Source organism: Erpetoichthys calabaricus, chromosome 7 (genome assembly GCF_900747795.2).
Source record: "Erpetoichthys calabaricus chromosome 7, fErpCal1.3, whole genome shotgun sequence".
Lineage (NCBI taxonomy): Eukaryota > Metazoa > Chordata > Cladistia > Polypteriformes > Polypteridae > Erpetoichthys > Erpetoichthys calabaricus.
In genome coordinates this window covers 136034601-136057560 of record NC_041400.2, presented here as the reverse complement: position 1 = coordinate 136057560, position 22960 = coordinate 136034601, and the positions used below count along the sequence as shown (strand labels likewise).

The window sequence follows — 22960 nt, the reverse complement described above, 5'->3', positions numbered from 1 at the left end:
GCACACATTTAAACTTAATTGATCCCCCACAAGCTACTCCACTGTAATATGCATTCACATCTATGTACTTTGAAAGGAGACACTCAACCCCAACCTCCAAAATAGTCCATATTTACATGCTCATCTGCCTACTTTCAATGGAGATGCCCCCTTGCACTTCAAAATTTTTTACCTATACTTTTGCGTCTGTGGACTTTAAAGGAGGACCCTTAGGAGGCTTCCACAACATAGTATCAGCAGTTATTTTCTTCCAATTCAAGCACAAGAGAAAACAATCTCGAAATTAAAAACATTCAATTCATTGCATGGGCCACCTAAATGTGCAGCCTGTAAATGCCATTGCTGTTTGTAAGAAGTTATAGTGAAACACAATTCAGTGTTAGCTCTTTAGTGTCTGCCTAAGGCTATGGCAACAAAATACTAGCATGATCATACAACTAATAAAAAACACTAACTAAATACTTGACTCAAAGACATAAACAAGTGAAAAATTGTGAACAGCTAATAATGATAATAATGGATACTCGAATGTTACATTATTAATAATATTTATCTGTTTCATTTCAAAAGAAAACCCTTTTGTGTAAAATTCTGCTTTGCAGTGACCATCAACAAAAGCCAAGTTACTACAAAAGCATAAACTGATCAATTGCAAGAATTTTTACTCATGTGTAATTGTATATAGCACTTTTAAAAGTAGGCAGCTCTAGTGACCTAATAATATTATTATTATTTCTAATATGACTGTTGCCTCTATCCAAGCTGATGCATAACATCAAACTAACAATTGGTTTCATTTCTTTTATTTTTGCAGTTGAAGTACAGGTAAGTGCAGTGACTTTCTCATGGTCACACAGTGTCAGTAGCAGGATTTGAACCCACCACCTAAATGTTTAAAGCTTTAACCACTACCCCACACTGCCTGCCAACATTATTAGCTAATGCTGAAAAATAAACTACAAATAATGTATACAGAAAAAAAGTACTATAACTGAGGTCCATTGTCTTACGAAATTTACCGGGCGAAGCCAAGTAACACAGCTAGTAAAAAATATATCAATATATCATCTTTCTGGTGAAAAAGGAGGCATACAGAACTTTTACATATGTGAAGGAGACAATTAGAGGGGGAAAACAGGTTGTTTTCGAAGTGCTTTTACAGAGACCATGACCACCATAAATAGACCTGTAGACCGATAGGTACAGTATATAGCGTTAAATGTTTATTTAGTATTCTTTCTAAAAAATCCTAGAATTCATGACATTTTTGTGTTTTCAGGGACAAAGACAGCAAGTATCTATCTATCTATCTATCTATCTATCTATCTATCTATCTATCTATCTATCTATCTATCTATCTATCTATCTATCTATCTATCTATCTATCTATCTATCTATCTATATATTTAATTCACTGCATATTGGTATATTTAATCTTACTATGTAACGCATTTCAGGTTTGAATGAAAAACATGAAAACATGATAGAATTTTAAATGAAATACAGCTGCACTTGCTTTATCATATGTTGTTTTCCGTGGTGCATTGCAGAATTCTCAGCCTATAACCAGTCATTTGAACTATGACATCAACATTCAACAGGACACCATAAATTTGATGAAATTTTAACGTTCTGAAAATAAAGTATAAAGATTCAAAAATGTACATAAACTGTCATAATAAATATGCCTACATTCTAAGTATAATAATAATAATAATAATTCATTACATTTATATAGCAGCTCTCCTTATACACAATAGCTATAGAATGATTATTATTATCGCTAATAAAAATGTATCTATTTTATCCGTTCTTCATACCTCCTCTGCCGAGTTCAAGGACGTTCTGTGGCCAGAACCTATCCAGGAAGTGGCAGGCACAAAGCAGAAGCCAACCCACAATTACTTTACAGATAACAGGCAAATTTTGAGTCTCAAACTAACCTACTGTAACACAGATCCTTTGGAATGTGAGAGTACTGTAAAACAGGAGTACATTGGTAAAACTCCTTCAGACACGAAGAGAACATGCAGGCCCCATAATGACAGAACCAGTCAGGGATTTCACCATAGTCTCTCCTCTAGCTGCAGAGCAGCAACATGCCAGCAATGCATCAACATATCAACACTTATAAATTGCTTGGTGTTTTCTTATATATATTACTTTTAGGCAGTTGCAAACATAACTAAATTTCAAGTCATGAAACATTATTCAAAATATGACTTAATACTAACAGTACACCTAATATTGCTTTGTTTTAGAAATGTTGTTGTTATTCAGGCTAGAAAAATACATCTCAGTAAGCTTCTAATCTATAAAAATGAGTGTCCTCACTAGTGCCTAATCTCTGTCCCCAGATAAGCAGGTGGTCATGTGAGGGGCTTTCTTTGTGCTGAATGCTCAGTCTTTTGCTTCTAATTACATACTGTATATGTGACGACATCAATGCCAAATATTGTTCTGATCAAATTCAGAATGCAGTCACTTTCTTCTTAGATAATAAGTTAAAAAGCAAAGCAGAATTCTGCCTCAATTGAAAACACTTTTTTTCCAGTAAGATTCTTTAATCTGATTGTTCAATTACTGCCATTGTAAGAAGCTTATTTGGTTGATGGAATTTAGAAGGGCTGCTGTGTCTGCAGGTTTTCATCCAGTAGTTGTTAACAAATGTAGCAAAATCTGAGAAGAGCAATTCCTTTACTTTCTTTCATTCCTTAACTCAGTGCACTAGTTTAATCAAATAATGAGGCTTGTAAGTCAATTTTTTACAAAGGTGGTATTAGTTTTGCCACTAATGGCTATAGTAATTTTGTTCTGAAGAGTTAATTTAATTAATTATAGCACAATGGTTCAACCATCAATTTATAGCAAATTTTTAAAACATCAATTTAAAGATACTATGTTTTTTCAAAATATTTGTTTTTTATTTTTACATTTTTCATTTTCTAATATGTTATTATAGCATCCTTTTTTAGCTAGTACTGATATTTAAACACCCCAGGCAAGCTCCATTTCATAAACATTTTTAAATCATTTTGTTGTAAAGAATTAAGTGTTCCTTAATTTCTAATACAAGTTACAAAATAGCTTTGCCACTAAATGGAAAAATAGATCTCTTTATTATAAAAAAAAAATCTTGGGACGAGACAAGACTTTTTTTTTCCTGTGAAGAGACGTGATATTTTGAAGAGAGACAGAGAAACACTTTTAAGTCCCGCGAGACAGTCAAGTCACGTCATACTTACAACCTTTGGAAGCAAGTCCCGTGAGACGGTGACTTTTGCAAGTCACGCCCTACTTACAACCATTTTTGAACAAGACCACGTTCATCTAACCTCTCAGTTGTTGGAATACTTTTCTCAGACACACTTCCTGTGCTCTCAGCTCTTAAAAAGTTTGTACGTTCTAGATGATACGCCAATGACTAAGCGAAGAAGAAAGAGCAGCGCGTCGAAAAGAGACCCAAAAGCGTTGGAGAGAAAAGAATGCAAAAAAGAACAAAAATAATCTATGTGCAAATTCTGAAAATAAGGAAAGAAATAATCAGAAGAGATTTAACCACGCCCGGGGCCAGAAAAAGACAAAGTAGAACGTTGTAAAGAATTCAAAAACATTGGCGCAATACACATGCAGAGCAGATTAGAGATAATGGAAGTAGGAAAATTTGAAAGTCTTAAAAAAAATGATAGTAAAGATCGTGTTAGTGCAAACAAACAGAAAATATTACTCAGTGAAATACTGTAACAGAGTTCGGCCGGTGAAGCAAGCAGGGGGCAAAGCTCCCTAGTTTTAATAAAAACAATTATAAAAGAATGCAAACAAAAATGTCTTTGTTTTAAACGTTGAAAATTCTTTTATAAACCCATAATTCTTCACATTCACACAGGTATTTTCAAATATGTATTATAACAGTTGCACATACGTGGGAAAGGATTCAAGGGTATGTTTGGTACTTTTCAAGTTAAACTTATTTCTTCACAGTCATGGTATATATTAGATTGTCACATGAAGCTGCATTCCAAAGTGAAGTATATTTTATACATTTTTAAAAATACTGTAATTAGCCTGCTCTTGTAATTTATACTGGAGCTAATAGGTATTGAGGTCACATTGTGAAGAAAAGCTTTAAAATTTACCGAATATGTCTATTTTTCAAGCCAAAAATGTTATCAAGTATCGATCCGCATCTTGAGATTATACACATTTTGTAAAACAGTGTGTATATGTTATTTTCAGAAAGATAAAAAGCCAAAAGCAAACCACTATGTTCAGAGTCACCCATTTTAAAAGGAGACTGGCTATGCACTTTCCTTCTCAGCTCCTCTTCCTCTGCAGCACCTTTCATTGCCAGAGGCATGGATTCACCACAGAAGGTCACCCCAAGTGCTGTTATTGACATTGAATGTTGATGCCCAGATGTGAATTGTTGTCTCTGTTCTGTATATAGCTAGACAATAATAACCAAAGATGTCTCACTTATGATCACTTATATCCTTTCACTATACAGAAGCTTATTTTATTTTGCAAAAATGCTCCCTTGCTGCGGCTGGATTGATAATGCGTGCATGTGCTTTGGTGAGAGAGAATACTGAGCATGCATGTAGCCTGCAATCAAGTAACAAGAGCTAAACTGATGTTATAGATATGCATTCAACTATCCAGCCATCTTCCTGACCCTCTTATCCAGGGCAGGGACATGGTGCAGCTAGAGCCTATCCCAGCAAGCACTGAATGCAAGGCAGGAACAATCCCCAGACAAGGTGCCAGTCCATCATGGGGCGAACACACACAATAGGGCTACGTTAGTAGCACCAATTCATCTAATCTACATGTGTTTGGACTGTGGAAGGATACTGAAGCACCTGGGGAGAAGATGCAAACTCAACTCTGAGAACACCCAGAACATGAATCCTAGTTTCCTCACTCCAAGACTGTAGTGCTACCACTGTGCTGCCCAACTATAATAATTATTATTATTGCTGTCCTTAGTATCCTCCATACATTAACCTGTTCAAGTATTTTTCCTTCACTGTAGACACACTAATAATAATAATAATAATAATAATAATAATAATAATAATAATAATAATAATAGTAGTAATGATAATCCATTCATCTACCCATCTTCCTAATCTACTTATCCAGGGAAGGGTCACATGGCAGCTAAAGCCTATCCCAGCAATCATAGGGTGTAAGACAGGAACAACACCTGGATAATAATAATGTTCTACTGTTCTAACAATATTAATAATAACATTATCATCATCATACTTGTTGTCTGGCACGGTGGCGCAATGGGTAGTGCTGCTGCCTCGCAATTAGGAGACCTGGGTTCGCCTCCTGGGTCCTCCCTGCGTGGAGTTTGCATGTTCTCCCCATGTCTGCGTGGGTTTCCTCTGGGTGCTCCGGTTTCCTCCCAAAGGCATGCAGGTTAGGTGCATTGGTGATCCTAAATTGTCCCTAGTGTGTGTGTGTGTGTGTGTGTGTGCCCTGCGGTGAGGTGGCGTCCTGCCCAGGGTTTGTTTCCTGCCTTGCGCCCTGCGTTGGCTGGGATTGGGTCCAGCAGACCCCCGTGACCCTGTGTTAGGATATAGCAGGTTGGATAATGGATGGATGGACGGATACTTGTTGTCCTCAATATTTTCCATCCATTATTCTATTCATATATTTTTATATGATAATATTAATAATAATAATAATGCATCCATCTTCCTAACCATTTTCCTAGTTTTTGGTGCTTCAGTCTGTTCTATTTTTCATTTTCGCAGTATTTTTTTTTATTGTGCGTGCACATAACAAGTAATGTATTCTTACCACCAGAAAATGTTCCCAAGAATTAGTGATAAAATGCATTCTTTCCAGTTTACTTTTATAATAACAAGCATGCCTCAAGAAAGCAAAGGGCAAGTTTTCTTAAATCAAAGCCTTTACTGCTTCAAAGTAGGCGTATTTGGTAAGTTGTATGGTTTTTCTTCACAATAGAATCCCTTGTATCCATTAGCTCCAATATAAAACACAATAATGGGTTATTTTTTTTAATCACTATAAAATATCAATAAATAATAAAATCATTTTAGAATGCATTTTCATGCGGAAAACTTGAGATGATGATTGTGAAGAAATAACTTCAGCTTGAAAAAACAAATCATATACTAAAAAATAAAAAAGTAAAGCTAGAAATTAAAACACTTTAGCCTCTCCCAGTGTACCTAAACAGGTCTTTTACCCTTGTGTAGCAAGTGGACTGGCTTATCAACTTACCCACTGCTTAATTACCAATGTTCATCTCTCTCTGTCTCCCCTCTTCCTCTCATAGCACTGAACTCTTTCTCCTGTTAGTGAGCTTCAACTTCAACTCTGCCCCCAACTGTAGGCTTAATCTCCATTCTTCCATGAGGCAGCTGTAAACAACGTGCCTGAGAATCACTTTTGGAGTCAGAGGTGACTTTTCTGCTGTAGTGACCTTGAGCTATCTGTTGTGATTAAGGTTTTGGGACTCCAAAACTTTATTAAAAAATACTGTTTGGGTTTGCTAATTCTAAAAATTGTCCTTTGAGGGTAAAGTGTTAATATGAGTGAAAGATATCAATGTACATTCTAAAACTGGCATTCTAAAATTCGTAGAAGGCAATTTGAAAATTATGAATAAAACTGTAACTGCACTTAGGAATCATTTTAAGCCAAACACACTTCCGACGTCATCCTCATTTTGGTTCTGGGAGTACTGTCTTTCTGCCTGCTGCATCCAGGAGCTCTTCTGATATGGTCTTGACCTCTACTGTGTTTGGTTTCCTCCTTTTATAAAAAAGCAAGAGATTTTGCAACCTGTAGCCAGCCCTTCCTCTCCTTACTTTCTGTCTGAATGGAAGGGCAGACATTCCTAGCACCTGCTGGGTCTGCACACCTCAAGTGTCCCAGGACAATTCTATCACTTTCCTCCTAGTTTACAACTGTTTTTCAGTGCTGTGCTACCCTTATAGAGCACTTTGTGTTATGGGGTGCACCGCTCCCTACTGGCACCTGACTTTCCACATTGGAACTGGAATGCTGAGCGACTCTCTGTACGTGACTTTATGCAGGCTTGTGCCATTTTGGTGAGGTGATGAAATCCACAAAATCTCACACATACACTGTGCGCAAATGGCGGTATCATTTTAATCAAGAATTCCTATTTTTTTAATGTGGGTTTTTCAGTAAACATTATCTGATGGAACTCCATATTTGACAAAGATGACTCTCTTGAAACAAATCAGTTCATCTTTATCAGTGCCAATGAAGTGTCTTGTTGCAAAAGACAGCCAAGCAGTCTAAATTTAAACCCTGCATTGAGTGAGTGGTGGATAGACAGCAGTAGTGGTGGTGGTGGAGAGGGGGTGTGGGGGGGATGGGATTCACTAGGATGATTAATTCCTCTCAGACAGACTGCCAGTGATGCAGGCAGACGTCATTTGGTGTTAGATGGCGTGGGTGTATACGCTGGGAAACCTTAGAGAGGATTCCTTAATGTGTATCACAGCTAATCTTCTCGGGGGGATATGCGTGTAAGTCCATGTGTGTGTTTTTGGCACTGGTGGTGTTTGTTTTATGACAAGCACTGCACATTTTTCAAATAATGCATAGTTCAGCATGGTAAATAATAAGCACATGGCAATAAATGCATATTCGAGCCTAGCGTAATGTAAAACCGAAAATGTATCTGCAGTTTTGGCTCTGTGATTTAATTAAGATGCTTGTTAATTTTTTCATATATAAAATGCTACAACTTTATTTTGCCAGGCTCTGAGCTATGGTTAGAAAGCAAAAAGCTGATCCATAATAAAAAATATACTTTGTCTTCGATGGGCACCTATATAAGAGCATTGCTTTCTTAGTTATTTTTTACACTAAAATAAAAGGTCAACATCCTAAAGGTAATCTTAAATGTGCCATACAAAATATGCATTTAAATAGTTCCATAAGTTTATCTTATTGATATCTAGCATAAAGACCATACAAATATCAACTTAGTTGACTCAATTCCACTTTTGTAACAACTTTTAATCTTTTGTGGGTGCTTTTCTTTTGGTAACTTTTTCAAAAGGTAGTTGTCAATGTTTAGACTTTTTTTATCTAATAATAAAAGAAACAGGTGCATAGATTAAAGCATTTCCCAAATCAGTAATAAGATAACAGCAAATGACAGTGCTTAGTTCTGAGCTCTTCTGAAGGGCAGGTGTCACTGAGCATGCAAAATCCTCTAGTTGCCTCTCTGAGACATTCAGAGTGTCGTGTCACAAAGAGGAAATTCCCTTATGCAGCTCAGTGGGCTGTATGACTGGAGCAAGGAACCAAATCTACATAACCCTGCTTTCCTTAGCACTTTGTTATTTCTCTGTCATCTGTGCCACTTTGTTGCTGATGGCCTTTCTTTGGGACCCCATTGGAGCTTTTGGCCCGCGGTGCTCAGGCAGGAGCAAGAAGAGAATGCGCTTCCTAAAATCCTACAGGTATCTGCTTTGCTTGTTTCTCTCCTGTCGTTTGCATAGTTTATTTTCTGTGATTTTAATTCTGTTTAGATTGGTTTTGTCTTTTAGCCTCAGTGAGCAGTTTTCAAGTTATTATTTTCCAAACCAGTTAGCATTCGATCTTTTGATAATAGATAAAGAAAACTACTTATGGGGAGAATTACTGCCAAAGAGGGAAAGGTGTGTTTTGAAAATCTATGTATATACTGTATATTTTTCTTATTGCATTCTTTGCTTTATCGTTGGCTGAAACGGATTAGGGCTGACGATGTAGTAAATGGGCCACTCTTTTCAGATATTTGTTAAAAATATATTTTTATATATATGACCTCTTTTAAAATATCTACTTAATCATTTCCATAATGCAACTCAATCATGTTGTTTACCAGTATTCACAGTAAACAGGATGGTTAAGGCAGTGTGACTGGTAAAAGGTTGTTTTTGCCAGTGCATCTGCTTTAAAATAAATTTATTATTTACTCAGAAAGATTTACTTCCCTTATTCATGTATTGTTTTTTTAGGGTTATAGCTGCACATTAACCTGCTGCAAATTCATTGCAGTCCTTTGCCAACATGACCATTTTAAAGAGAAATTAATCTTGCCTAGGCGCCTATCATTTCTGTTTTCCTATGTGCCTTATTTGAAAAGGTACACATATGTTTTTCAAATCGTGTGATGAACAGGTAACTGATATCGCTGTACTCTCTTTCTGCTCATCATTCTAATAAACAGAGTCACAGCCTGGGCCATGGCATTTGTCTAAATGCATAAAGCTTTTATCCCTGAATGACTACAGGAGAGTGGAAAAGTTCTGGCTATAATAAAAGAGAATTTAAAGTAGTAATTGGTAAAAATTGTTGGTGCATTACACCAACAAATATTATTTCAGAATTTCATTTTACTTGCTTTTCTGAATACTTCAGTATCGTAGCAAATCATACCAAAGCCTTTTCAATTTGGTGTCACTTAAGGTTTTCTTTCAGCTATTCAAACTTGCAATTAATCAGCAGTGATTACACACTCACAGGACTTAAAAAATATTAGACATGCTCCAGAAAGCAGAAACAAAGTCACCCATTGGTAGGGCACATTTCAATTTGTACTAAATAAAATGAAAGTTGGCATTTGGTAGCATTAAGTGATTGTGTTTATTTATTTATTTTTGTTGGAAAAAGGGTCATTGAACTGAGAGCCCTTAAAAATAATGGGTGGTGATTTATATTGACAAGCTGAAGTCACTGCACATTTTAAGTAACTTGCATGCTAATATAACAATGTTTCTGACTAGTGAGGCTTAGTTTTATTGCAGTACAAGTACTTGCTTTGTTTGAGAGAATTATTAAAGGGAATTGTCAAGTAGTAGTTCTGATAAATACTTTGCTCTCAGTTCTGACCACTACTTTTAATAGCATTCTGTTATCCACAGCCTAACCGTTATGGTAGTAAGTAAAATTTTCAAAAAACTCTTTGACCCACAGAACCATACAGAAATTGAATTGTTCTGAGAAAATAAATTTTACATCTTTTAAAATGATAATGTGGCATGGGCTCAGAGATTACATGTGCTGTTATTCTAAGGGATTCATTCAAAAATATATCATTAGCTTGATAAAATCTGCACAAATCACTACCTAAAAGTGGTAAGCTGAATTCTGAAAGCGAAAAACATTCTGGATTAGAAAGAGAATAGCACAGCCTTCTGCCAAAATAACCTCTGGTGCCCTGTTACAATGTAACCCCACTTAGATGCCCTGTAAGACAAACCAGAGATAGTCAGGAATGAGGCCAGGCTGTTTAGTATGCATTAAAAATGGCAGAATCTATTCATACATTTTTAAACTTGCTAATCCAATTATAGGATCGGGGTTTTAGCCTGAAGCCTATCCCAGAATTATTGAGCTCAAGTTAGGAACCAACCCTGGATGGGGTGCAAATCTTCATTCACAGGCATCCTCACACAAACACACCTTCACTCCCATGCTGAATCAGACAGGGTTAATTTACTGTATATTTACTATTTAATCCACCCTTCATGTCTTTAGTATGTGAGAGAAAAACCATAAAGATATTGGGAGAATAAATTAACTCCAAACAAATAGTGACTTTGCCTGATTATACATACTTTATGTTGATTCTTACGTTTTTGGAGGAGATACTGCACCGTATCTTTCCTAAAAAATTCATACATGTTGTGGACTGTATCAAATATGAGACATTTTTGAAGGAAACTGTTAAACATAAGAGGGAAAACTCAGAATTACACTGAAAGGAGTAAAACAACATATATTCTTGATAGAACTTTTAAGCCCAAGACATGAACCACTTGCAGATAAACCTTTAGAACAATTTCAAGGGGTTTAGACACTGTATTGATTTTTTATTAGTTATTCATTATTATTCTTACTTCCTTTAATTTGTTTTTCTTTTCTTTTAACAATTTCCTTGACATCTTTTAAAGCACCTTGAGCTACATCCTCTGTATAAAAATAAGCTAAAGAAATAAATATTGTTTTTTAAAACATCGGGTGTTTTACTCTCAGCAGCCACTTTATGCACTTCCATGCCAAAGACACTCAAGATACACAGTTCTCCTTGGTGTCCAAACATACTGCACTAGAGGTCCACTCTGCCCCCCGTAAGGTCTTGGGGAACATAACACCTACTTGCAGGTGTTCATCATGCTATTGTTTATTTAAATTTAGGGCTTGTACAGCATTAACTAATTTTAATTATAGTTAAAACCAGCTACTTACTACAAAACACAGGAATAAACAATTAAGTATTAATTTGCACCATTGTTTATATGGTATGGTATTATAATGCTATAGCAATAATTCAAGGAAAATGCATATTACTAGGAAGGTTTCCAGAACTGAATCTGTCATCTTGTTCCAGGCAATTTCCCTACAACCATAAGCTATACATTTGGGCTGATTAGAGGGAATAGATATGCTTTGCACATTGCAAGCTTAATCCTCTAGACAGCAGTCAGAATACAAGCTATGTGGCGTGTTATTTCAGGACACGTATATCTGTGTTCAGTAGTTAGACAAAGCAACGCTAATGTATTGCTATTATTATAGGATTTTGGGGTCTAGAAATATTCAGAATTTTGTAAAATATTATTTCTTCTTTTGAGTCTTCCCTACCAGCTCATAAATTGTGTATTTTAAAGTAGTTATAGAGTTAAAAAATGTCTAAACACTGAGAGTGATCTTGCTACATTATAAACTATCACAATTGTGTTTAACTATTTTTGATTATGTGTCGTTAGATTTAAAGTATAAGCCAAGTAAAGCTGTTACAGTAATATTTTATTAAAATACTTTTTTAGATGATCATTAAAATCAGAAATAGTACAGTGATTGAAGTAGTTATAGGTTAGACAGTTTTAAAATGCATTTCATGGCTAAGGATTTTTCTCTGGGAGTCTTCTTTGTTGATTTTAAGGTTTTGAATGTCAGGGAGCATTTTTTTAGCAAACAAGGTTGGGGATATAATCAATAAGAGTTTGAAAGTTTTTAGAGTGTTTCCGGCTTTGAAAATTGTAATGTCCTATTTAGATTATGTGTTGGTTAACATTTTGGTTTTGACAACAAATTAATTAAAATTCTTGACCTTGATTTGATTTCTGACTGATGTTTTATTTCAAGGTCCTTCCTTATTCCTAGCCACTCAGTTTTTGCTGCTAGCAGTACAGAAGTGGCATGGGTAAAAATATGCCACTTTCATGTAAAAAAGTTCAGTGCAAATATACAACTGTCCTCTAACAGGTAATGGTGAGTTGCTGATTGACCTGATACCATGCCTCTGGACTTGGGAGTAAATTGAAGGGCCTCAAGGAAACCTGTTGCAGTGTAGGAGTAAACTGCACAGCAACACTGAATCTAAAATTAAGTGTGGTGCCTAATTGCCATCCACTGCACTACTCTCAAACAACATAAATGTAAAAACTATATGTTACCCCTGCTTTGCTGTTGGTTACAAAACATTTTTTCTTCTATTAATTTTCAATAATGTTTTTATCCATTGACAAAGCTGAAGTGTTTTTACATATTTATAAAAATATTTTCATGCATTTACAAACTTAATCCAGTTCTATTCAAATGGCCTTTTGTGCAAAGCAGTATGTATGTTAACATCCATACTCACTTGTATGGTGAACAGTTTAAAAATTTAATATAATCTAATACACACAAAAAACAACATTTATGTCTATAGCACAGTTTCATACACAGAATGTAGCTTAAAGTGCTTTACAAGATGTCAAAATAGTTACAAGAAATGGAAAACAAGTTGAATTAGGTAAGAACAATAATGAATAAGTAATAAAAACAAAATCAATATCAGTCCATATAACACAGATATACTGTATAATTAGTAGAAAAGTGTAATTTAATATACAGTACCAGTAACGGCACACTGCACAATAACGTGCAGTGAATACACTTGACTTGAGCATTCATAGTATTCCTCCTCTTTCTCTGTACGTTTAGCATTCATTTGCTCAGAGGTTGATGTGCTTGTTGTTTCCTGAGCAGCTCTTCTTTACTCCACCCTAGCGGCCCGCTGCTTCTCCTTTCGTTGGCATCTTTTTGCGTTAAAATTGATTAAGTTAGCTTTTGTGTTGCAATTATTTAGTACATTTTCTTTAATTTTTCACTTAATCTGGCACTTAAGTCTTCAATATGCCTCAAGAACGATTAGCGAAGGTGGTAGGGAATGAGAACTGCGCCCATACACATGCGTGCACGGCCGCCCTGCTGCGCGCTGCCGAGAGTTGGTTGTACAATAAAATAAAATAATAATAAAAAGAGTAATAAAATCATCACCCCAAAAGCGGATAGTAGACGTCACGTAGTATATGTGTACCAAATTTCAAGTCAATAAGTGAAACGGTTTGCGAGCTACAGGTGATTTAAAATCCTGGACAGACAAACAAACAGCCACGGTAGCGTATTATAGAAGAAGATAGTATTCTAAGTCTTTGAAGATGAGTACAAAGATAATGTCAGATGGCATATAGGACAGAAATAACCAAAAACAACTCCAGTTAAGACGGAAAAAAAATAAACAAAATCTGCAGGGATTCCAATGGCTAAAGACCACCTAGCCACCACTGGATATTCTAACTAACATAGATGTTCTTACGTCATTCCTCTTTCTTTCTAGGCTTTGTCACATAGGATTCACCAGCGTAGGACTCGTGACCAGCTGGGGCACCTGCCTTAATTCAAGCATCACAGGTGCAGCACAGTCCCTTGATCAGGTGGTGGCAAACACACCTGGGGAAACCAGAAAAGAAAGCAGGGAAAAGTAGAAATTAGTAATGATTGCAAATCACTGAAGGACATGGCAATTCTATACATGTATATTCTACTTGGAGTACAACTAAAATGTAGCTACAAAAAAAAATAATAAGTCAGTTTTTAGGAGTTTTTTAAAGTGATTCACAATGTTAGCCTGGAGTATCTATATTGGTAACATATTCCAGATTTTAGTGCTTAACAGCAAAAGGCACATCATGCCTAGTTTTATGCTTAGTTCTTAGAATAATAAGCAGGCCACTATAAGAAGATCTAAGAATACAGCATGGAATGTAAGAGGACAGGCACTCCAAAATATAGAAAGGAGCATGATTATTTAAGGCTTTATACACCATTAGTAGTATTTTAAAGTCAATTCTGAATGACATGGGTAACCAATTTAACGGTGCTAAAACTGATGAGATATGCTCAGACTTTCTTTTTCTGGTTAAGACTCTTGCTGTTGCATTCTGAACTATTTGCAACTGTTTGATGTCTTTCTTAGGTAGCCTTGTTAGGAATGCATTACAGTAATCTAGTTGACTAAACACAAAAGCTTGAATTCATTTCTCAGCATCTTGCAGTGTTATAAGAGATCTAACTTTTGCAATATTCTTTAAGTGAAAAAATGCAGTCAATTTGGTTAAAGTGCAATTTAATGTTTAGGCCCGTGTCCATGATTACACCTAAATTCTTTACCTTCGTCCCACTTTTAAATCTAAGGAATCAAGGATTATTTCTAATACCCTCACTATTTCCATTTTTGATGACTTATAAGATTTCTGGTTTTTCCTTATTTAGCTTGAAAACATTACAATTCATCCATTCAGACATACAAGGAAGACATTGAACTAGACAGGCTAGAACATGAGGGTCATCAGGTACTATAGAGAAACAGATCTGCATGTCACCTGCATACTTGTGGTAGTTCACCTTGAGCTTTGATATAATCTGCCCTAATAATAATAATAATAATAATTCATTACATTTATATAGTACTCTCAGTACTCAAAGCGCTATCCACACATAGATTGAAAATAGCAGCAGGCCCAATGTAGATCTCTGTTGTACACTGTACACAATATCATGGACCTCCAAACTATAATCACCACAACTGAGGAAGAATTTTCTGCCTGTTAAGTAATAATGAAACTAGCTTAAGACACTATCATAGAGATTCACTGATTGTATAAAGAGATTTATAATGTCAAAGAACTGTTTGTTCAAGTAATAGTTTAACTGCTGAAAACTGCTTTTTGTCGTATTTTGCTTACAAGAGGCAGGTTAGAAACAGGTCTAAAGATGTCAAAGACAGAGGAGTCGTGAAGCTGAGGAATGTAATACACATATATTTAAGATGTAGGCAGTAAACTAGAATACCCAGAGACTTAGATAACAATCCAAAAAAACAAGAGTAACAGTTTGGTCTTAACACCAGTGACACTAGGAACCATCACAAGACACTAAGAAAAGAAAGAAAACAGAAAAACGGGTAACAGTTGATCATATTATCTGCTACTATTCACTGTGAATACACCCAGACCCTGTAAAATCTGAATAGTATTGAGACGATAAAGATAGGAATTTGGACTTAACCATTTTGAATGGTCCATACCAGTGTATTGTTAAAGAATGAACCCATTATTTTTCGGCAGAATGATGGCACTAAAGTAAGTTTTACTTCTTTGTGTGCTCCATTCATAGTGTTTACTAGCAGTAATTAAGACTTGCGCTCTGCAAGCCATTTCATTTTTCCTCTTGGAGTGGATAACATAGTTTCTTGAAAGATGTTGGAGATAGAGATATTCATAGAATGCAAATCACTTAAATATTGCAGAATCAAGATAAAAAAAAAAAGTGGGACACAAACCACAATGCTGCTGATTTCGAGTTGGGCATGCTAACATCTGCAAAATTCTGCAGCTGCTGTAGACTGGTATTAAGATGGTCCATTCTGACTATTAAATCTGAAATATCATCAAGGGATTCTGCAGTTGTTTTGCAACTAAATTAATTTTTCAGTGAAAATAGACCTCAGAGCCTTAACCAGTAGCATTTTTGGAATACAAAATTCAGGTGGGTCCTAGTGTCTGCAGACATTCAGAAGGGGTGGAGCCACCTTGACAAGCCATCCATAAAAGGAGTTGTGTGAGAGTGATAGCAACAGTGAGTGGGAGATATGAAGAAGCACTTAAAGAGCACTAATGACTCTTTGATCTATACCTTTGCTTAATCTGTTAGACTGGGCAAGGCTGCCAGTGAGCCTCAGGAAGCATCCTGGCTTGGGTTGAATCACAGAACCGGAGAAGCCAAGTGCAGATGGTGTTGTCACTGAGTCCAGCTGAGCAATGTGAAGAAGAGCCATTAGTGTAAATGTGTAGGCAATGGACAAGGTAGAGAATCATTATTGGAGGTGCATAGAGGGAGCAATGAAAAATTGAATTTCTTTTTGGATGAAGGCTGATCATTGAGATTGCATCTAGAAAATCTGGCTTGAGGCAGTGAATGACAGGCACTGCATTTTATGCTTTATCATTAATGATAAAATGTCAGCCAAATAATAACATAAAAAAGTCACACAAAATGAAGACCTATAAACATATTATTTTGTCATAGAGTACAATCATCAAGTGGCAACATTCAAATATATTTCAACATAAATAAAATATTTAAAGCTGAAAACACAGACACAAATAAATATTAATTTAGTAAATGCCACACTGCATGGCTTAAGTCAGGTCAGGTTGGGGAGCATGCACTGGTAGAGCACATTGCCGCACCCACCACATGACAAAACAGCTCAGGATCCCCCTGAAATGACCATCTATCTGCCACAGCCTGGTCATCCTCTTGGTCTGGTCCAGCCACTCAGCAATGAGGATCCTGTGAGCTGGATCACTCTCGGGGAATCTCACCGCATACCCATAGTGCCATACCTGAAGCTCCCTCACAATGCAGGTAATGTGCCTCATTCGGGACTCTGTAAGCAACCGCACGTTCAACACATATCCCGTGTACCACACACACCTTTCCTTTGACCTCATGACCCATCATGTCTCACAATCCATCTACAAACTTCAGAACCTCTCGACAAGGTTGACACTCTCTCCACAGACAGACAGACTGCTGATGGCTGTGCACAAGAGGTCATTATAGGCCTGAATCTTAGTTTTTATCCAGGACACTCACAAGCCTAGACACTCAGGCTTCTCGCTCAGTCTCTTAAGAGCCCCGATCAGAGGTTCCTTTGACTACACAAAGATCACAGCATCATCAGCAAAGTCAGGATCAGTGAATCTTTCTTCAGCAACAGATGTCCCACAGCCACTGGACCCCACAACCCTGCCCAACACCCAGCCCATGAATCACTGAACAATGTAGGAGCAAGAACACACCCTTGATGAACCCTAGAATCTACTGGGAAAAATGTAGAGGTTCTGCCTGCACTCAGCATAGCACTCACTGTAACAGTGTAGAGCCTGGCCATGATATCAAGCAACTTTGGGAGTTCTTGAAAAGTCTCAGGATGCCTCAAAGGGCAGCTCAATCAACTGAGCTGAACACTTTATGAAAATCAACAAAGGCTGCAAAGAAACTCTGCTGATTTTCACATTTATGATCCATGAGAACCCTTAGCACCAGGATGCAGTCGATGGTACACTTCTTAGGCGTAAAACCAGACTGCTGTACTTACTGTTATCCTCATGTAGTTGCCGCAGTCCAGGCGATCACCCTTCCCTTTCCAGATAGGGATGATAAGTCCCGTTTTCCAGTTAGTTGGGTTGATGCCTGTCTCCCAAATGGAAGCAAAGATTTGCTGCAATGCAAAGAGGACAGTCTTACCACCAGCCTGGAGAAGTTCACTCCAGATACCACAAATCCCTGCAGCCTTCCCTACCCTCAGGTGGTTCACCACCTATGCAATCTCTGTGAGACTGGGTAGTTCAGCCTCAAGAACCGTGGACCCTGAGATATTCAACATCCTAGCTGGAGGATTAGCATTAAACAGCTGCTCAAAGTAGCCAGCCCAGCAGGTCACAATTGCAGCATCATCCATAAGAACTGTTCCATCACCCACACTGACCATGACTCTCTGATGAACAGATTTGGATGTGTAATACTTCGATTCCTCTGTAAGCAGGATGTGGGACCCTAGACCATAGATGGTGTGTCACTTGCTCACAGATTCCTCTTACAAACACCTCATTATCTACCCTCAGAGCCCTCGCATCTGTCCATCTCAGTTCCCGATACAGACTAGAGTTGCCGTTGAACTGTGCCCTGTGACTCCTCTCAGTGATATCCAGGGTGCCCTACTAGATGAAACACCTCCTTCTGGGAACACTGGCAACATTAACACAATCCGCAGCAACTTTCAGGTTCTTCTCACAGAAGGTCCCCCATATCACATTAGGATCAGCAGTCGCACCCAAGTCTGTAAGTTCCTCACACAAACTGCATGCAAACTCATTAGAAACAGCCTGATCTTGGAGTCTGGCCAGGTCTAGCTTCATTCTTCTAGTAGGTGGTAGTCTACTGAACCTAAGCTGGATCTTCAGAGTAACTACTTCTTGTTGTTTTTACTACTGCATGGCTGATACATAACAATTAACACATTCACAATTTCTATCCAAGAACATGTATAATTGTTCAGGTCTACGTGGTCCCAAATGCTTAGTTTCTATTTTAAGCTTAAAGAGTAGTTGTCTATGTTGTATTTCACTTAAATAATTGCTATGATTTACGATAACATTGGTAATAACAATTACAATGCCGAAAGATGCACATCCTTTAAATACCTTCATGAAAAATTCAAACAATGGTCACTTGACAGAGATCTATTGCTCAGAGCCCCACAGTGGAAATTAAATGTTCAGGCTTCACTTGTACACATGCAGAAATGTATGCCAAAACACTGGGGTTGATGGGCCTGCCCAAGCAACACCTAAACAGGCCAACAGTCCAAGGATAAACCATTTTAATTTGTAAAACATCATAAAAAATGCTTTTCTAAATAAGAAATTGTATTGAGCAATGTTTTTCATGGAAATTGGGGAAAAAAGATTATGACAAGTTTTCTAATAAACATTTTAGCAATGTGTTAAATTACTGTGATGAATTTACTACTTGCTAAATTTTTGCAAAACATCACTATCTGCTAATGCCCTCCTTGCCCCTAATGTGGAGATGCCATTGGACATGACATTGATTCACTAATGGAAACTGTTTGTCTTCAGGTTGTCTGCAAATATTAAGAATTTCTTTTCAGTCAGTGAGTCAGTCTGGCTTGTGTAGATTTAAGTACAAACACATGACTCTGAAGGTCTACTTATGATATGGTGTGCTTTAAAATGTTTTGAAGAGTCAAAAGCTGGTCGGTGAGATACTCCCAGATTCTTTGCCCAACCTTTTATGAAATCAGATTTCTTAGAACTGTGGAATTGTATCTACATAATATATTGAATACTATTTAGGCAATATGTTTTGGCATATACTAAAAAATGTAAATATTTTCTATATGATGGAAATAGAAAAGAAATCTGCTGCTGATGACATGAAAAATACTGTACTTCTGTTTGCTCAAAATCATGCCCTAAGAGAAGCACTCAATGCATCAGTCCAAAACCTTACCTTGAAAGAAAAGAACAAGGCAATATCCTTTACTGACCATCTTTTTATGTGATGTGCTGAAAGTGCAAACTCTAAGTATGAAGCCATGATGAGAGCAGAGTTTAGAAGCCAAGAATCAAGATAAGTTATAATTTCTGTGTTTTAAGCAAAAAATAAAGCAGAGATCACAAAGATTAATAACCAAAAGGACCAATCAAAAGTCCAAAAAGCAAGATTGAGATGAAAATTCGCAGAATAATAAACAAGCAGCTATTTGACATGGGAGACTTACTATATTATCCCAGTGCCATGTGACAGCCATACAGTTAGGGCTGGCAGTACTGACCAGGGCACCAGTCTATGTTAACCATGGATACCATGTTTTTAAAGAAATAAGCAATACTAATATTAAAACAGTCTGCAATGCCCAATGTTATTAAAAAATCTATAAACTATTGTGGAAATTGATAGCACTACTGTTGGAGAGTTGATACAAATAATGTAAATAAACAATCATTTAAAAAAAACACTATAACTGTGTACACAGTGACGTTGTTGTAATTTCTTTCTAATGCTTTCTCCAATATACAAAACTGTAATCATTTTTGAAAGTATTTATTTTGAGGAAACAGTAGTAAATTTGGGAGTAATATTAATATTGTCACATGTACAGACTACAGTTAAATTCTACAGTTAAATGTCCACTCTCTGGCACTATGATTAAAAGGGTGCACTCTGTATTCATAGATAGCTCAGATAATTATCACACAGTCTTTTTAATCAGTTATTATCTGGAACTACTGGAAAGCAGCAAAACATGTAGTGTCTAACCATAGTCTATTCTGTAACTGGGCTTTCAAGTGATTATGGCTTCTTAGAAATACTGATTGCTTTTATATATTTTCCTAGCTGTAATTACTTTTTTCCTTCATTTAATTTTAGAAGTTGTTGCTTGAATCTCAACATGCTTGGGCACATGTATTGATACAATTCACTGTGATTCACTGCACAATAGGTAGGGAGCAACCACTGAGAGCGTGTTGCTGCACCCACCACACGACAAACCACCTAGATTGGGACCTGAGTGCAGCGGGTGATACTACAGCACCACCCTGGAACATTGTGAGGTTTTCTACTGTGGCTGGAGCAGACTTGGCTTTTATTCTGTCTGTAAGCATATATACAACACTGTAACTTCAATGAGATCTTGCTTTCTTAAGTTACCAGTAGATATGAATTAATTAGTTTCATATTCGGAGCCTCAATCAGTCATTTAACATTTTCTCTTACATTACTGTACCATTGGTAAGCAGGTTAGAAAATGTACATTTTCCAGCGATTGCTGCAGAAAAACAAACCATTGTCAATATTTTTAAAAAGGCAAAGTTTATAACTTGATAGAAACCTACACAAAACTATGCACTTTTCTGCCATTTTTAGCATTGTTCCTCTTTCTTCGTTGGCCTATAATGTGTGAAAAAATATTTCTAATTTAACAGATTAGAGGCACAACTGTCCTAAGATACAACAATCACAATAAACTGTTAATATAACCCTAGACTCAAATTCTGTTTCAGATTTCCAGATTTTATTTTGGGTGAAAACTGATTTATGGTTTTGTTTAGCTACTGACATTTTTTGTTTGCTGATGACATCCTTGTGTGCATCAGCCTTTGTGTCGATAGGTGCTTTTCTGTTGCCTTGTTGCCATTGCAAATGCATAAATTATGAAAAGTTTGAAATCATCTGATATAAGAAGCAAGTGCTGCTGTAAACACTCATTAAAAGGAAGTAAAACATATTGTATACCTCAGATCTTCTGATAATATTCAATTCTTTATTGACTTCTGAATAAACAGTAACAAAGTATGCATGACTGAGCAAGCCTTACCTGTCTTGCAACTATGATTTCAGTGTATTGTGTCCAGGCCTCTGCCATCTGTGGAGTAAAACATAGCAGGCACCAAAACATTATCAATGGTCACAGCTGGTCTGTCAGCAGGGCAGTGTAGAGGGTTTCATTATCTTCTTTATAGTTATTTCTTTCTTCCTCCAAGCTTGAATTGACAAAGTAAAGAAATAACCCTTTATAGTTTAATTTTGAGACAAATCGTATACACAGTATTGTAATTTACAATCATTACAGTCTTGTTCAGATGGAAAAGGAAGTGGTACACTACCTATAACAGTGGTGTCCAACTCCGGTCCTGGTGGGCCACAGTGGCTGTAGGTTTTCATTCTAACCGTGTTCTTAATTAGTGAGCGATTTTTGCTGTTGGTTAACTTGTTTTGCCTTAGTTTTAATTGATGTGACTCAGACTCCTTAGTTGTTTCTCTTTCCTCAATGAGTAGCCAAACAATAGTGAGACACAAAACAAGCCGCCACATGACCATCTAACCTGAAAATAAAGAAAGATGAAGGTCTCTGTCATGTTGGTATGCTCAGGTCACCAAAACATCTTGACGGTTGTCTTAGAAAAAAACAGAAAATCAACAGTCTACTGTGGAAGAATGAGAGCACCAACAAGTCATAATATTTAACAATGGCTTTAATTAACAACAAGAATTGGCTTCTCATTAAGAAACTGGTTGGAGTGAAATTAGCTGGAGTTTGATGTTCCAATTTAGCTGGTCATCTGTTGGCTTGTTTCACATTTCATTTCATTTCGGTTTGGCTGTCATTTAATGAAGAAATGAATCAATTCAGAGTACTGAATCCTTAAAAACAGGGCTTTTATATGAAGGGAATTTGAGTTAAATTAGCAGTGAAAATTGCTCACTGATTAGGAACAGGGTTAGAATGAAAACCTGCAGCCACTGTAGCCCACAAGGACCGGATCTGGACACCCCTGACCTATAATATACATCTCAAAATAGTTAACTAGAACACTAATGTGAATAAAAAACTACATGCAAGATTACTTTCTACATTCTAAGTAATACATGGTTTCAGCAACTGAAGCACATCCTGGCATAAATTGGGAGAAAAACAAAAATCTATACTGGACAGGGTGGTACAGTTCCATCATACAGAAACACGCTTACTCATACCTGGCTGGGTTATCACTGATGGAGCGTGATGAACAGCTGTAGATGTAGAAAGATGTGATGTTGTTTGTGTTGAGAGAAGTCACATACAGTATGTTCCTAATGATGAAGTGTTACTTATTGCCACCGGTTTACCTGCTTACCTGATTAATTTGTGAAATCGGTTTTCATTTTTGAAATGACTCAATAAAAAAAAAAAAACCTGAAAGACATAAGCAGGGGAGTAAAAGTAGAAGAAATAAAATATAAAGTAGTTTGAGAACAACCATCATATTATTAAATAATGTATAACATAGACTATCAAACACAAAACCATACAAAAACCTTGGGGCTAATGGAAAACTGTCCATCTATAATTCTAACATTACTAAAATTCATAAGAAAACCATCTGGACTGATACAGTTTGCATGTATGTAGTGTCCAACAGAAAAACAGCTATCCTAATACGCTTGGGAAAGCAAATTTCACTCACAGACTAGTCAGTAAAGA

At 36.6% G+C, this 22960-nt stretch overlaps 1 protein-coding gene across 6 annotated transcripts in view; it reads left to right on the top strand.

Annotated features, from left to right (window-relative positions):
- pde4d (phosphodiesterase 4D, cAMP-specific) overlaps positions 1-22960 on the top strand; it is a 974428-nt gene that overhangs the window by 688413 nt on the left and 263055 nt on the right. The window contains exon 1 of one of the 6 annotated variants that reach the window (XM_051930175.1): positions 8301-8486. The exons of the other annotated variants lie outside the window; for them this stretch is intronic. Within the exon in view, the coding sequence (XP_051786135.1) occupies positions 8311-8486 (176 nt within the window). The 5' untranslated portion in view covers positions 8301-8310. Of the gene's footprint in view, positions 1-8300; positions 8487-22960 lie in introns of those variants that run through there. 6 annotated transcript variants of the gene reach the window in all.